At 43.4% G+C, this 13,114-nt stretch overlaps 1 protein-coding gene across 3 annotated transcripts; it reads right to left on the bottom strand.

Moving 5' to 3' along the window:
* Positions 1-1,099: 1,099 nt before the first annotated feature.
* On the bottom strand, positions 1,100-13,047 carry LOC135980036 (centromere protein F-like). Of its 3 annotated transcripts, XM_065580123.1 has the most exons (5): positions 12,080-13,047; positions 9,068-9,149; positions 5,941-6,021; positions 4,546-4,739; positions 1,100-1,706 (listed from the first exon to the last, which is right to left on the bottom strand). In XM_065580123.1, exons 2-5 carry the CDS (start codon positions 9,075-9,077, stop codon positions 1,500-1,502), a joined length of 492 nt encoding a protein of 163 aa, XP_065436195.1. In that variant the 5' UTR covers positions 9,078-9,149; positions 12,080-13,047; the 3' UTR covers positions 1,100-1,499. The 3 variants fall into 3 exon arrangements, 1 of the variants encoding a protein (XP_065436195.1); XR_010597266.1 differs by lacking the exon at positions 9,068-9,149; XR_010597265.1 differs by lacking the exons at positions 1,100-1,706; positions 4,546-4,739; positions 9,068-9,149 and having other exon boundaries at positions 5,265-6,021.
* Between the last annotated feature and the right edge of the window lie 67 nt (positions 13,048-13,114).

The following is a 13,114-nucleotide window of genomic DNA, read 5'->3' as shown; positions in this document are numbered from 1 at the left end:
CCCGAAGCCCCACCCCCCGAGCAAGCCCCTGGCCCCCCAGCGCCGCACCGCCCGAAGCCCCGCCCCCTCCAAGTGCCGCGCCCCCACTCCGAGCGACGTGCCATGCCAAGACCCTGCCCCCCCTCCGACCGCCGCGCCAAGCCCCCGCCCCTCCGAACGTCATGCTGCCCAAAGCCCCACCCCCGGAGAGCCGCGCAAGCCCCCGCTCCCCCAGCGCTGTGCCGCCCGAAGCCCTGCCCCTTCCGAGTGCCGTGCCAAGCCCCTGCCCCCCCCTCCGAGCACTGTGCTGCCCGAAGCCCCACCCCCCATGCGCCGCACAAGCCCCCGCGCCACCCGAAGCCCCGCCCCCTCCAAGCGCCGCGCCGCCTGAAGCCCCCGCACCTCTACCAGTGACACGCCATGCCAAGACCCTGCTCCCCCTCTGAGCGCCGTGCCAAGCCCCCCGAGCACCCCGCCGCTGAACCAAAATAAATAAATAAATAAAAATCCTAGCGCCGCCTCGCTGTAAGGTGCCGCCCCAAGCACGTGCTTGGTCGCCTGGTGCATGGAGCCGGCCCTGGGTCGAGGATGGAGTGTAATGGGGCTAGGAACCAGGGATTGCGTAAATTAACAAATTAAAGCCTTATGGGAGGTACCGTCACAGCATGGTCGAGCTGTTGAGAGATTTTCAGAAAAGCAACAGTGTAAGCACCCCACTGCTGCTTGTTAATTTACGCAATCCCTGGTTCCTTGCCCCATTATACCCCATCCTCGACCGTCGCTTCTTAATCATTCATTTACCTGAGCGACGTCTTTTCTGTTCAGCTTCTGAGCTGGTGACTCCCCTAAGCTATGATCGCCTTCCACCTCTAGAGGGTTGAACAATGAGAGGCCGTCACACTCATCGGGGTGCCTCACAAGGGTTTCGGGGTCGGATTCCAACGTATCCATCAACGGTTGAGTCAAAGGGTCCTCCTCGGGACTGTCACTGATGTAGCGCTTTCTCCACACAAGTCCAAAGGTGCTCGGGGCTAAAACAAAGTCTGAAGTTCTCACAGCGGTGGGAAAGGAGTCCATGTTTCCGCTTAGCAGCCTTTCCACAATTTCTAACACACGTGTCCTTGGTAAGAGATGGCCTCCTCTGCCCGGAGCTGGGACATATGGGGTAATGGTGCTGCACTCTGACTGGCAGAGGGTGTTGGGAGGAGTTCTTAGAGGGGTCACACGACCCACATCCGGACAGGTCACCCCGCCCTAGGACTCACCCTGACTGGTCAAATCTCCTCTCAGGGTGGTCCTATCGGGGTAAAACCAATACCGAGGAGGAGTTCGTAGGCGGAGGGTCACATGACACACCTTGCTGCCGGTCATGTGGACGTCTTGACCCCGGAACTAACACCCCCTGGGGCGGGACTTCCTGTGACAGGTGGGTGAGGTTTAAGGGGTCAAGGGGCAGGGTAAAGGGGTCAAGAGGCAGGGTTAGGGTTTTATTGACGGTAGGGCCCTTATACTACTCAGGTTTACAGTATTATACAGTTTTGGCCTTCTTCATTTTGCTCAGGTGATGTTTGTGTGCTCAAGGAACATCTGCCTTTGTGAGTGTTAATATTCTCCCTAGAGGTCTGAGCAACAGTTTTTGTGGGTTGTTCATTTATGCGAAGAGATCTTGAACTAGATTCCATGGGTTCAATAGCTGTTTCTGCTTCGCACTGTTGAGTATCATCTACCTGCAACACAACAAAAAATAGTCTTGTTAAGTACCAGCAGAAAGTGAGAGACGCATTCCAAGTAACCAAATACCATGAATTAGCAGACACCCGCTAAATGCAAGAATCTTCAGTGTTTATATTGATCACTTTGAAAATACAACAGTGCTGTGCAGAATGCTTTACAGCAACTACCTACTCCTCACCACGTTCAAGTTTTACAAATCGCAAGTCACATAATATAACAAGGTATAGGCAAAGCTAAGGAGTAGTACACAGTAATTCCTTGTCTAGTCTATTCTTGCTCAATCACTAATCTGCAGAACTGTATTTTGAGATATGTAATTTAAGTTTAATTACTGATATTTCATAATGAATTTGTAAATGTCCTATAGTTTATTCTGTAAATAGAATAACACTTGAAAAAGTTGTTTTGTCCTGAAGCATTTACACTGGCCTGCAGAGGATATCTTGTCCAGATGTTCTGCTGTTCAACACTAGCTTTGTAAAACTGTTAAAAAATTTCACAATATTTATACCTTTGGAGTTATCTCAAATTCCAGTCCCCACTGCTATTACAATCATCCTTGGCTCCCCTGCACTTCCCACCAAATGCTGACATGATTTTAGCATTAATTAGTTAAAACTTAAGTAGTTATAAATGTGTGCTTCACGACAATTGAAATCCCAAATGCCACAGCTTCTGATAGTGTAGGTAATTGGTCTCAATTCTCATCCCACTTACACTGATGTGGGTCCTGTGTGAGAGATGAGCATCAGGGCTTATCCTTCTAGCGCCGATACTTATCAAAATAAAAGCTGTTAAAATGTTGATGTCAAGTGGAAAAAGGGAAGACAGTCCTTACAGTTCCGTAATTGTAATAGTAGCTTGAGAAATATAAGGCTAAGTCTAAAAATAAATGATTTTTACCACTGAAAGCAGACACTGTGGAAGCATTCCTTTTTAGACCTAAGAGTTGTGGAGATAGTGTGCCACCTCTCTAATTGTTCCGTCACTCTAACAGTGTTTTTCTAGCAATGGGCAAAATCTCCGATTGTGGACATGCAGTTACCAGGGTCTGGTTGAGGTTATCACAATACAAGCATTAAGACAAAGTACAGTACCAAAACTTCTAAAGAATGAGATCAATTTTCATTCCAGTGTCCTCAATAATTAAAAGCAAAGGAAAAAAATCAGATCAAGTTTGCATAAGGACTGAGAAACGACTTCAGGGTCTGGCCCTAAAAAATGAAAACTCTGGGAACAGAATATCTCTTTAAACAATTTGTTGAAGCATGATTGTTTTTGTAGAGATTGTTACTTAAAGAATGATTTTATGTGTTGTTCACAGCAATGCAACAGCAAAAACAAAATTGTTACCAACATATATTACTGGCAAAGCTAGTAGGATCATTTATTATTAAGGTTACCTGTCTCCTCCCATTACAAGACCCTGTTTTCTGCTGCTTATAACTTTACAAACTTTAATAGCTTGGGCTGAAATTTTCCATGCTGTGTGTCTGCCTCATGCTCTTTTTCTTCGGGGATGGGGGACAGAGGCAGAATTTCAGCCAAAATGGTTAAGCTATTCCCAAGAGCAAGGCTAGGGAAATCTACATTTTTCTCATATTAAAATATTCTGGCAACTTTTCTTTGAAAAGCTCCATGTGTTGGAGCAGGGACTTGTCATTTGGCAGGGAGTGGCCTTTGTGTCAGAGAATGTGCTTTTTGCCATCCCCAGGAAAACTTGCCCAAATTTGGCCAAATTAGAAGCCTTTGAAAAAAAATCACAGTTCACAGACGCTCAGCAGAGAGAATTCTTATATTTTTAGCAGCTAAAATCCCTGAAGATTTCATCCTCGCTGCGTATACTTGGATCTCGCACAGCTCTTAGTGCTAACCAAACTGCGCATGAGCTATTCCCCACAGAGTGACTGCACATGTGCCATTTCCCCCACAGCTCCTGGATATGAAAACACAGCACTGAGCCATCCTCACAGAGCAACTGATATGCTCCAACCCAGGCCTACAGGGGTCAACGCCAGAGTTTCCCTGCAACGGTTCTTCCCAGCTGCTTTGGGCCAAGCACCAGAACTCAGACAGGAACCTTTCTTTCCTGTACTCCCAATGACCCCTCCAAGCTGGTGCACATGCACGGTGGTGGAGGAAGATACTGGACTCAAATGCAGTGGGGACAAAAGGCAAATGAGGGTGGGAGGGCAGACTGGGACAAGGAGTATGCCAAGATTGGGACTGGAACGGGGGTGAGGAGAGGGGGCCAAGGACAGGGAGCCAGTAGGCGTGGCTAGGGCTAGAAGACTATGAGAGAAGGCGGGGGTACGGGGAAAGGAATGTGTAGGAGACACTGAGAGAAGACACAGAGCTAAGAGGAGGAGAAGAGAACTGGGGCTGGCTGAACAGAGAGATTGGGACAAGGAGCCTTCATTCCAGCATATCCGAACTTTTGAGTGCTTTTGTGTGTAATCCATCTATGCACGCACACACGCACCCCCTGCTCTAGGCAGCCAGGTCTTTCAAGAAATAATCAAATATTTGTGATGAGCATTAAAGTGGGAAGATTTACCTCATTTCTATTTACCAAGTTAATGAGCACTTGGCATGAGATCACAGATTTGATCACACCAACAATTTTAAGTTTACCATTATGCCCAGATCTTTGTTATATGCCACGCTTTATTGATTGTATTTACACTGATGACCTTGCCTTCACTATATTCATGGCAAATAGAAAGGTGGTGTGAATAACACGGCATATCTTCAAACTCACTTGGAGAGATAAATACATGATGTGGATTGCCCATGCCCTGCACATTCAGATACATTTTTAAGATCAGTTACCTTTTGTGATTTGCTGCCACCAGCTGTCGGTTTACAGATCTCCCCAAGATTATCTGACCTGCCTTTTCGTAAAAGTTGGGAACCTGGTGACAATTTTTGGCTTTGGGCAGCAAGACGGGGACTGGTCCTTAGGTTAAAAGTTGTTCTGCACAAAATGTAAGGGTCGGTTTTCACAATAGGAATATCAGGAAACCCTAAAAAATAAACAGCTTCTATTAACCAAGGTTGCTTAAATTACTTTATTGTTCTAATCAATCTGATCTTGCTCATTTCAAGATGGTGATGACAACTGGTAATAATTTAAGACAGTAAAATGGCATTTACTCACTGAATAAAATATAATGGGGGAATTATTAGGACTATCTTGCGTTCCTAGAATTTTATAGGTGAACTCAGGCAAGGGTGTGGATCTGTGCAACAGCAGCTTTACTAAAATGGCCAAAAGCGTTTTCCCCAAGAAAATGTTCTCTTTTTCCTTTAAAGGAACACCATTAACTGGAAAATCATTTCCATCTGAAAATGATGTCTCTTCTACTGTTCTAGTTGGAGCTGGCCGGAGGGCGACAATTCTGTTTTGCGACACCTTTCGAGGTTTCAAAATTTGTTTTTATTCTAGATTGGAATGAAAACATAAGCCTTTCAAATGCTTTCAAAAAATGAAATTGAATCAAAAACATCAGGTTTTCAATTTGGGGGCCTTCCTCCTTCCAAGAGTCCACTTTGCACCTCAGAAACCTTCCCAGCAAAAACTTTGTCTGAATCAATACATCTCCGTGAAACATTTCGGCTTTGACAATGCAGCACATTTCAATGAAAAAACATTCAGTTAAAAATGTTTCAGCAAAAATTTCCCCCCTTCCTCTCAACCAGAAGAAAAAGGTGTTTTATACTGGGAATGGCTGGGCCTAGAATCCCTCTCTTTTTGCCAGAGGTCTTTTGCAAAGTTTTTGGAGGAGTCCCAAAGTCAACAACATGTATCTAGACTGATTTTCAAAACTACAACCTGATATTAGGATTCTGGATTTCAGAATTTTTGGCTGTTTTGCTTTTGTCATCAAATACTACAAAATTGTACAGATGGGAAGACATCACACAGACCAAAAACCAAAACCACTAGAAATTACATACATCTACAACAAAATATACTAGCCCCCTATAGCCTCAATTGTATACTAGGGCTTTTTTTTAAAGCACATGCGGCTAAACTCAGCTCTGACAAGCAGTTGAGTTAAATGGACTTATGCAACCTATACGAGGGCTGAATCTGGCCGATGATGTCCAAGTTTTTACAATGCTTCCAAGTCACGCATATGACAAGACGATTCTCTAGATAAGCGTGCGCGCACACACTCCCCACCAATGTGGTCTCTTCTCCTCTAAAGAAGTAACAATTACCTTTTTTCACCACCTCTGGGAGTCCGTCTAGCTCATACTCTGGCTCATTCTCATGTAGGGAGATGGCAACCTCATCAGCACCTGACCAAAGGAAAGAGTCATTACCTGTACAAATAACTTTAAGGAGACTCTGGAAAGATGAGTTTAGAATGCAATGATCTCAATCATTCATTTGTTAGTTAAGTACATAAGATGTGTGCTTGTGCAACCACAGTAAACAATACCAAATAAAACAAACCAGACATCATGTAAAGGTTACTTTACAGAAGAGATCTCTGTTGATACCATATTTACTGTCAGGGTGCCAGGTACCCCGATTCTTTGGAATCTGCCCCTGGACACACAATGCATGGGCAACATTAATTCTGGCATTTCCTAACTTTTAAGTGCTTAACATTACCACCTTACCATTATTTTAACAATTTTTGGGTATATAATTGAATATAGCTCATCTCAGAAATATGGATCTCTTTTTATACCGCTAGTGATTCTGCTTATTGGACATTCATGAATATTTGCTAGCCTAACTTACCCTAGCTAATGGCAGACAAGTTGTAGTATATTTTACACACTGTGGTGACCACTTTAAACTGTTGTCCTATTAGCTCTATACTTAGCCCCTGACAACTCTTGAAATGACTGAAGCTTGTGATCAATAAAACCCCAATGTATGTGTCTTAAAAAACATTTGTTAAAGTTAATAAACTCCAGCATTTCCTGGTCCCAGAAAGCTGCAACTAGTAGCAGGCTGATGATAGTTAGAAAATGGAGGAACTGTCTGAAGCATGTTTCTTCAGATGCAAGTAATGGAAATTTCCAGAGGCAGGTATAAATCAGTATGGAGATAACGAGGTTAGTTCAATCAGGGAGGGTGAGGTGCTCTGCTAGCAGTTGAGGTGTGAACACCAAGGGAGGAGAAACTGCTTCTGTAGTTGGATAGCCATTCACAGTCTTTGTTTAATCTGATCTGTTGGTGTCAAATTTGCAAATGAACTGGAGGTCAGCAGTTTCTCTTTGGAGTCTGGTCCTGAAGTGTTTTTGCTGTAAGATGGCTACCTTTACACCTGCTATTGTGTGGCCAGGGAGGTTGAAGTGTTCTCCTACAGGTTTTTGTATATTGCCATTCCTGATATGTGATTTGTGTCCATTTATCCTCTTGCGTAGTGACTGTCCAGTTTGGCCAATGTACATAGCAGAGGGGCACTGCTGGCACATGATGGCATATATAACATTGGTGGACGTGCAGGTGAATGAGCCGGTGATGTTGTAGCTGATCTGGTTAGGTCCTGTGATGGTGTTGCTGGTGTAGATATGTGGGCAGAGTTGGCATCGAGGTTTGTTGCATGGCTTGGTTCCTGAGTTAGAGTTGTTATGGTGCAGTGCGTGGTTGCTGGTGAGAATATGCTTAAGGTTGGCTGGCTGTCTGTGGGCGAGGACTGGCCTGCCTCCCAAGGTCTGTGAAAGTGAGGGATCATTGTCCAGGATGGATTGTAGATCACTGATGATCACTTCAACCTCCCTGGCCACACAATCGCAGGTGTAAAGGTAGCCATCTTACAGCAAAAAAACTTCAGGACCAGACTCCAAAGAGAAACTGCTGAGCTCCAGTTCATTTGCAAATTTGACACCATCAGATCAGGATTAAACAAAGACTGTGAATGGCTATCCAAGTACAGAAGCAGTTTCTCCTCCCTTGGTGTTCACACCTCAACTGCTAGCAGAGCACCTCACCCTCCCTGATTGAACTAACCTCGTTATCTCCATACTGATTTATACCTGCCTCTGGAAATTTCCATTACTTGCATCTGAAGAAGTGAGGTTCTTACCCACGAAAGCTTATGCTCCCAATACTTCTGTTAGTCTTAAAGGTGCCACAGGACCCTCTGTTGCTTTTTACAGATTTAGACTAACACGGCTACCCCTCTGATACTTGTCTGAATCATAACACTTTAAGAGTTGCTCCTCTCTCCCTGTCTACAAGCCAGAAGGACACCAAAAGCTGTTTGGAAGGACATATGTATAAACTCTAAAAGATGTCAATTTTCTCCATGGTGGATGCTGAACTATCAGCCATCTATACCCAGAATGTGAATTTTCTTTGTTGTGATGGCCAGCAACGGAAAGAACAGACACACTCCAACATTTTACACTCTCATGTCTCAAACAAAGCATTGTAAGAAGTTATACACACCACTCTAATGTTCTTTAAAAAATAGCCTCCCCTTCATCCTAAGGTCATTTTTTATTTCAAAACATAGGCATTGGAAATCTATATTCATAATATATAAGGAGACTGAAATTTGAGGAGACAGATCTTGGGCCAAATTCTCAGCTGGTGTGAATGGCAGAGCTTCAGAAACTATACTGATTTACACCAGCTGAGGATCTGGCGCCTCATCTGAATCAAACGTAATAATGCATGTTTTGAAAACATATTGTATAAATAAATGCATTAAGGTTAGAAACAGGATCATGATTAAGGCTATGTTTTAGTCTCGGGTATTTTTAGTAAAAGTCATGGACAGGTCACGGGCAATAAACAAAAAGTCACGGCCCCATGACCTGTTCATGACTTTTAATAAAAATACTCGTGACTAAATCTTACCTACTGGGAAGGGGGACGCTCCTGAAGACTGCTGAGGAGTGGGGGAGAGAGAACAGGGTGACGCTGTTGCTGGGGGGATGCCCAGGATCCTACTGCCACTAGTCCCAGACTCCTGCTCCAGGGCAGCACCAGGGACCATGCCTAGTGCTGCCGGAGCAACGGCCAGTGCGGCTGGCTCCGGGGCTTCCCCAGCTGATGGGTTTCAGAGTAGCAGCCGTGTTAGTCTGTATCCGCAAAAAGAAGAACAGGAGGACTTGTGGCACCTAAGGTGCCACAAGTCCTCCTGTTCTTCTTTTTCCAGCTGATGGGGTGGTCCTGGGATCAGCTGCACCAGCACTGCAAAATTCACAGAGGTCACGGAAACCGTGACTTCCATGAATGATTTGCAGCCTTATAATAACATTCTAGTAGAGCATTTCCTTCTTAAACTACCCCATACTTGGCTTTTGCTCCTTTAATGGAGCACCATGTTCAGCAATTTGTTTCTGCAATGTTTTTTTTTCTCCTTCTCTAGCTGCTTACAGGATTTCATCCACGTCTTCGTCTCATTGCAAGCAAATCCATTTTGCTTTTTCAGTTGAATTCTAGACTTCAGATTGTCCAACTATAAAATAAAAAATTGTTAGTAGTTGCTAATAGGAAACTTCATTCTTCTGTATAAGCATTATACTCTCACTAATGGCATCTCACCTGTCATTAAAAGTTCAGTGCAACTAAAAAACCAGACAAAAGTTATAATATGCATTTGTATAGTAGATTCACTTAGTAATATACAATTGAATTATAGCAGCTTCTAATTCCAACAGAGAAACATTAAAGTCATGTTTCTTGGAAAGCTACATGTGTGTAGATTTCCTTGATAGAGAAATAATAATCTAAATAGAATATTCAAAATAACCAAATGACAAAACCCAGCTGAAAAGCATGTGGTCCAGGCAGGTTTGTCCACCCTATGTGCATTGGAATGCCAAAATAAAGGGATGGTGGATATGTGGCAGCCTTATAAAACACACTTCAGGATAACGTAAATATCAAGCACAGTGCTCCATTAGCTGGGCATGGAGTGAGCACTGTAACTCAGTGCCTGCTTGCCACAATACAGGCTCCACACTGTGCTTTTTCATGTGTTTATTTCTGAAGCGAGAGCACAGAACTACAGTCCGTCATTCACCACAAATGGAAGTAGAAAAAGACTGCAGGCTAGAAAATGCAGAGGGAATTGATAAGAAGAAATTCACCTAGATGGACAGGTTTAAAAACTAAAAACGCCTATCTAAATTATTAGCAAAAATAGTGCTGTCATAAGAAGAATCACTTAATTAATAATTTAGATGGAAATTCTGCATACATCAGAACTGATATGCTCTCACAAGTTGCATGTGACATAATGAGGTAATAGAAGCAGTTTAAAGACAATAGGGGCACGTCTACAGTGGGAAGTTTCACAAGGTATTAATTAATGTGTTCATTAACATGATTTTACAACATGCAGTGTAGACACTGCATTGTTATGTTTAATATCACATCAGTCAGTTATGGTTAATCTTAGGGGCAGAGTGAAAAGACATGTTTAAACACGGTCTAATTTTGAAGTACAGACCCTGGCAAGTAAGGTATTGTTTCCTTTGCACCATAAGTGGAGGCATGGCGATGTCTCTCTCTGGTAGCACTACTGCTGCACTTAGGTTCCCCAAACTTTCAAATTTTCCTTACATTTTAGTTTAGCATCTAGTTTTAACCGGAAATGATGATCTCAAAGGAGGAAAGCATGAGAAACTAGATAGTTTATTATTATTGAGGTTTTTTTCAAGACACTGGCTTCCAGTGCTGAGAGAGTCATGTGGGTTTGGGATTTCTTTTTTGTGTGGTTGTGTACATGGGGTACTTCCCCCAATTGTTTACAGAAGTGAGGTAGCACGCTAATCACCCTTCTCTGGGCATTTCTCAACTAAGTAGAGGTACTGAGACAAATGCTGATTGTTGGAATAGCTTGCTAGATGGCCCCAGGTGCCTGAAAGGGTGTCTGTCTACACCCTTCCGAAGAGAATTAGTACCACTTGGGGGTTTTTACTCAGTAAAGCAGGAGCCATTTTGAACATGGGAAGGGATTTCTCCTTGATGCCTCTGTAATCCCCTGATGGTGCAGCTACATAAGGAATGGAATTCTTATGTGCCTCTGTTCTGGGCACACACTGTCTAAAGTGCTCTTTAATCCTTCAATGCTGAGCAAGCCTATGGAGAGGGGGAGGAGACTCCAAACTCCTTTCCCTGGTAAAGCCTGCGTCCTTGACCTGATAAACGGACAGGGACAATTCCCACTCCATTGTGACCTCAAATTTGGGCCCCCTTCCCTGGTTGAAAGAGGATCCCAGGTTGAAAAGCAGAGATGAACAATTTACATTACCCTGCCACCTGAGACAGGGCTTCACAGAAGTAACACATGTCTCTGCACACCCAGATATACTCCAGGGTGGGAGGGGGCAGTGAGTCTGATACAGAGCACTCCAGGAGACCCGCATATAGGAGAAAACCCCAGCAAACACATCCTAAGGATGGGAAGGCAAGAGAAAAGATTTAAAGCCTGATGTTTATACTTCCTGCTCATTAATTATACATATTACTTCCTTACAAAGGGGACAATTCCATTTGTCTTTTTGGGACCCAGAGCATATGGAGTTTCCAAGTGTTATTCCTGAGCAGACTATGTGGAGTTCTCATCTCCTTGAGAATCCTCATGCTCCTTCTCACAATGGAGTCAGGACTTCAAATGGGTGTGTTTATGTGCGCATGCAGGGCACTAGTGCGCTGGCCCAACAAAGCCCCATCCCCTCACACAGCAAGGGTTGGTGGCTTGTAGCAGCGAGACGTAGGTTACCCTCTAAGACCCCTAAAAAGCTGCCCACTGAACTACTTGGACTTAGCTTGATTTTGCTGGGCTTTTCTACCACAGCACTAGTGGTCAAAGGGAGTTAGTGAGAAGTGCTGTGTTTGCGGATCCAGAGAACTTACTTGAGGAGAGAGAAAGAGGAGCAAGAAGTTGAAATGAAATCAATATAGCAGAAAAATGAACAAAAATTCATGATAAAACAAAGTTGTTGGGAGAAACTGAACCGCCAACTTGTTCTGCTGGTGGACACAATTTCTGGTGGCCTGAGGTGAAGGATGGAGCTTAGTCCTGGAGCCTTCAGCAACAACACTGGTCCACCTCCCAGTTCTACGGGTGAGAGGAATCACCTCTTTGTTCCAAATGAGGAGAAAAGCTGGGCCACAGAACAGACAAAACGTGCACATTTTATCATGTTTTCAGGTGTCCCGCTAAAGACCTCCTGTATCTTTGATAGCTAGAAGTTTATAAGGTAACAGATTTAATGAGATTTCCATGCTACTAATGGAGAAGTTATAGCAAATGTTATATTAGAATAGAGACTAGATATTATAAAGGACACAAATAAATAATTTGGCTTTTAAAAGCTTAAGTATGAAATGCCTTATTAAACTATCTGAAAAACTTATGTTTGTTTCTAGTAAGTCTACTTTTTCTTCTTCTAAAGCCTTCTTAAGGGTTCCATTTTCAAGTTGTAGCTCCTGGACTGAATCCTGGAGCAATTTATTGTTGTTTTTTAAATGCTGAATCTCGGCTTCTTGTGCTTCCAGTTCTATTTTCTGAGACAAACTCTTATCTATAGTAATAAAAAAAATTAAGTGGTTAATTTGTGAAAGCAAACAATGTCAAATATGCAATATTAGCTTTTATGGGTAACACTATAAAATGGCAATATTGACAATTTTCAATTTTTCACCTAGCAATAAATTTTTTTAGTATTTCAGAATATAATTACGTATGTGTTCTAAAACTGCCTTTATTCCCAAACCATGAAATTGTATAGCATTGCCAGAATTCAGTTTTGCAGAAAGAACATACTGCTAGTCAAATCGCTCTATGCTTCACAATTGTAACTCTGTTTCTACAGCCCATCTTCACTGAGGTCTGATGGCTTGTACTCTGAAACTCATGGTTGACAGGTAACAGTATCAATGGCTAGATAAAGAATTTTGGTGCCCTATTTGTCCATTTTCCTGTCTTCAAAATCCAGAATATATAAAAATGATCAAGGTGTTTGATGGACTGATGTATGGAGTAAAATTAAGAGAGACAGACAATACAAGAGATTTCCTGTATTGCAAAGAGAATTCTATTGAATAACACCAACTTACCATATAAAACAAGACTACGCATTCCCTTCCTACAGGACAAGGAAAATTCAATGTCTCCAAGACCCAGAACTTGGTGAGAAAGAGGGGTAGAGAGAGGGGAAGGGAAATGATAGCAATCAACAGATATTTGAACTATGTCAACACAAAGGATGGAGAAGGATTATTTAGGGTGGTGATTCAAAGGGGAGTGTAGCGGGGCGGTTGCCCGCTCTAGCCCTGAAGGGGTTGGAACAACCCTGCAGAGGGCTGTGGCTGGGGAAAGCAGCAAGCCTGGGCTGATTTGGGAGGCAGCTACAGCTGGGCCACACCCCCATCAGGCCACAGCTGGCCCTTATAAAAGGGCTGTGAGCCAAA

Source organism: Chrysemys picta, unplaced genomic scaffold, assembly GCF_011386835.1.
Source record: "Chrysemys picta bellii isolate R12L10 unplaced genomic scaffold, ASM1138683v2 scaf1647, whole genome shotgun sequence".
In the NCBI taxonomy this organism is placed as follows: domain Eukaryota; kingdom Metazoa; phylum Chordata; order Testudines; family Emydidae; genus Chrysemys; species Chrysemys picta.
This window is presented reverse-complemented; position numbering and strand designations above follow the sequence as displayed.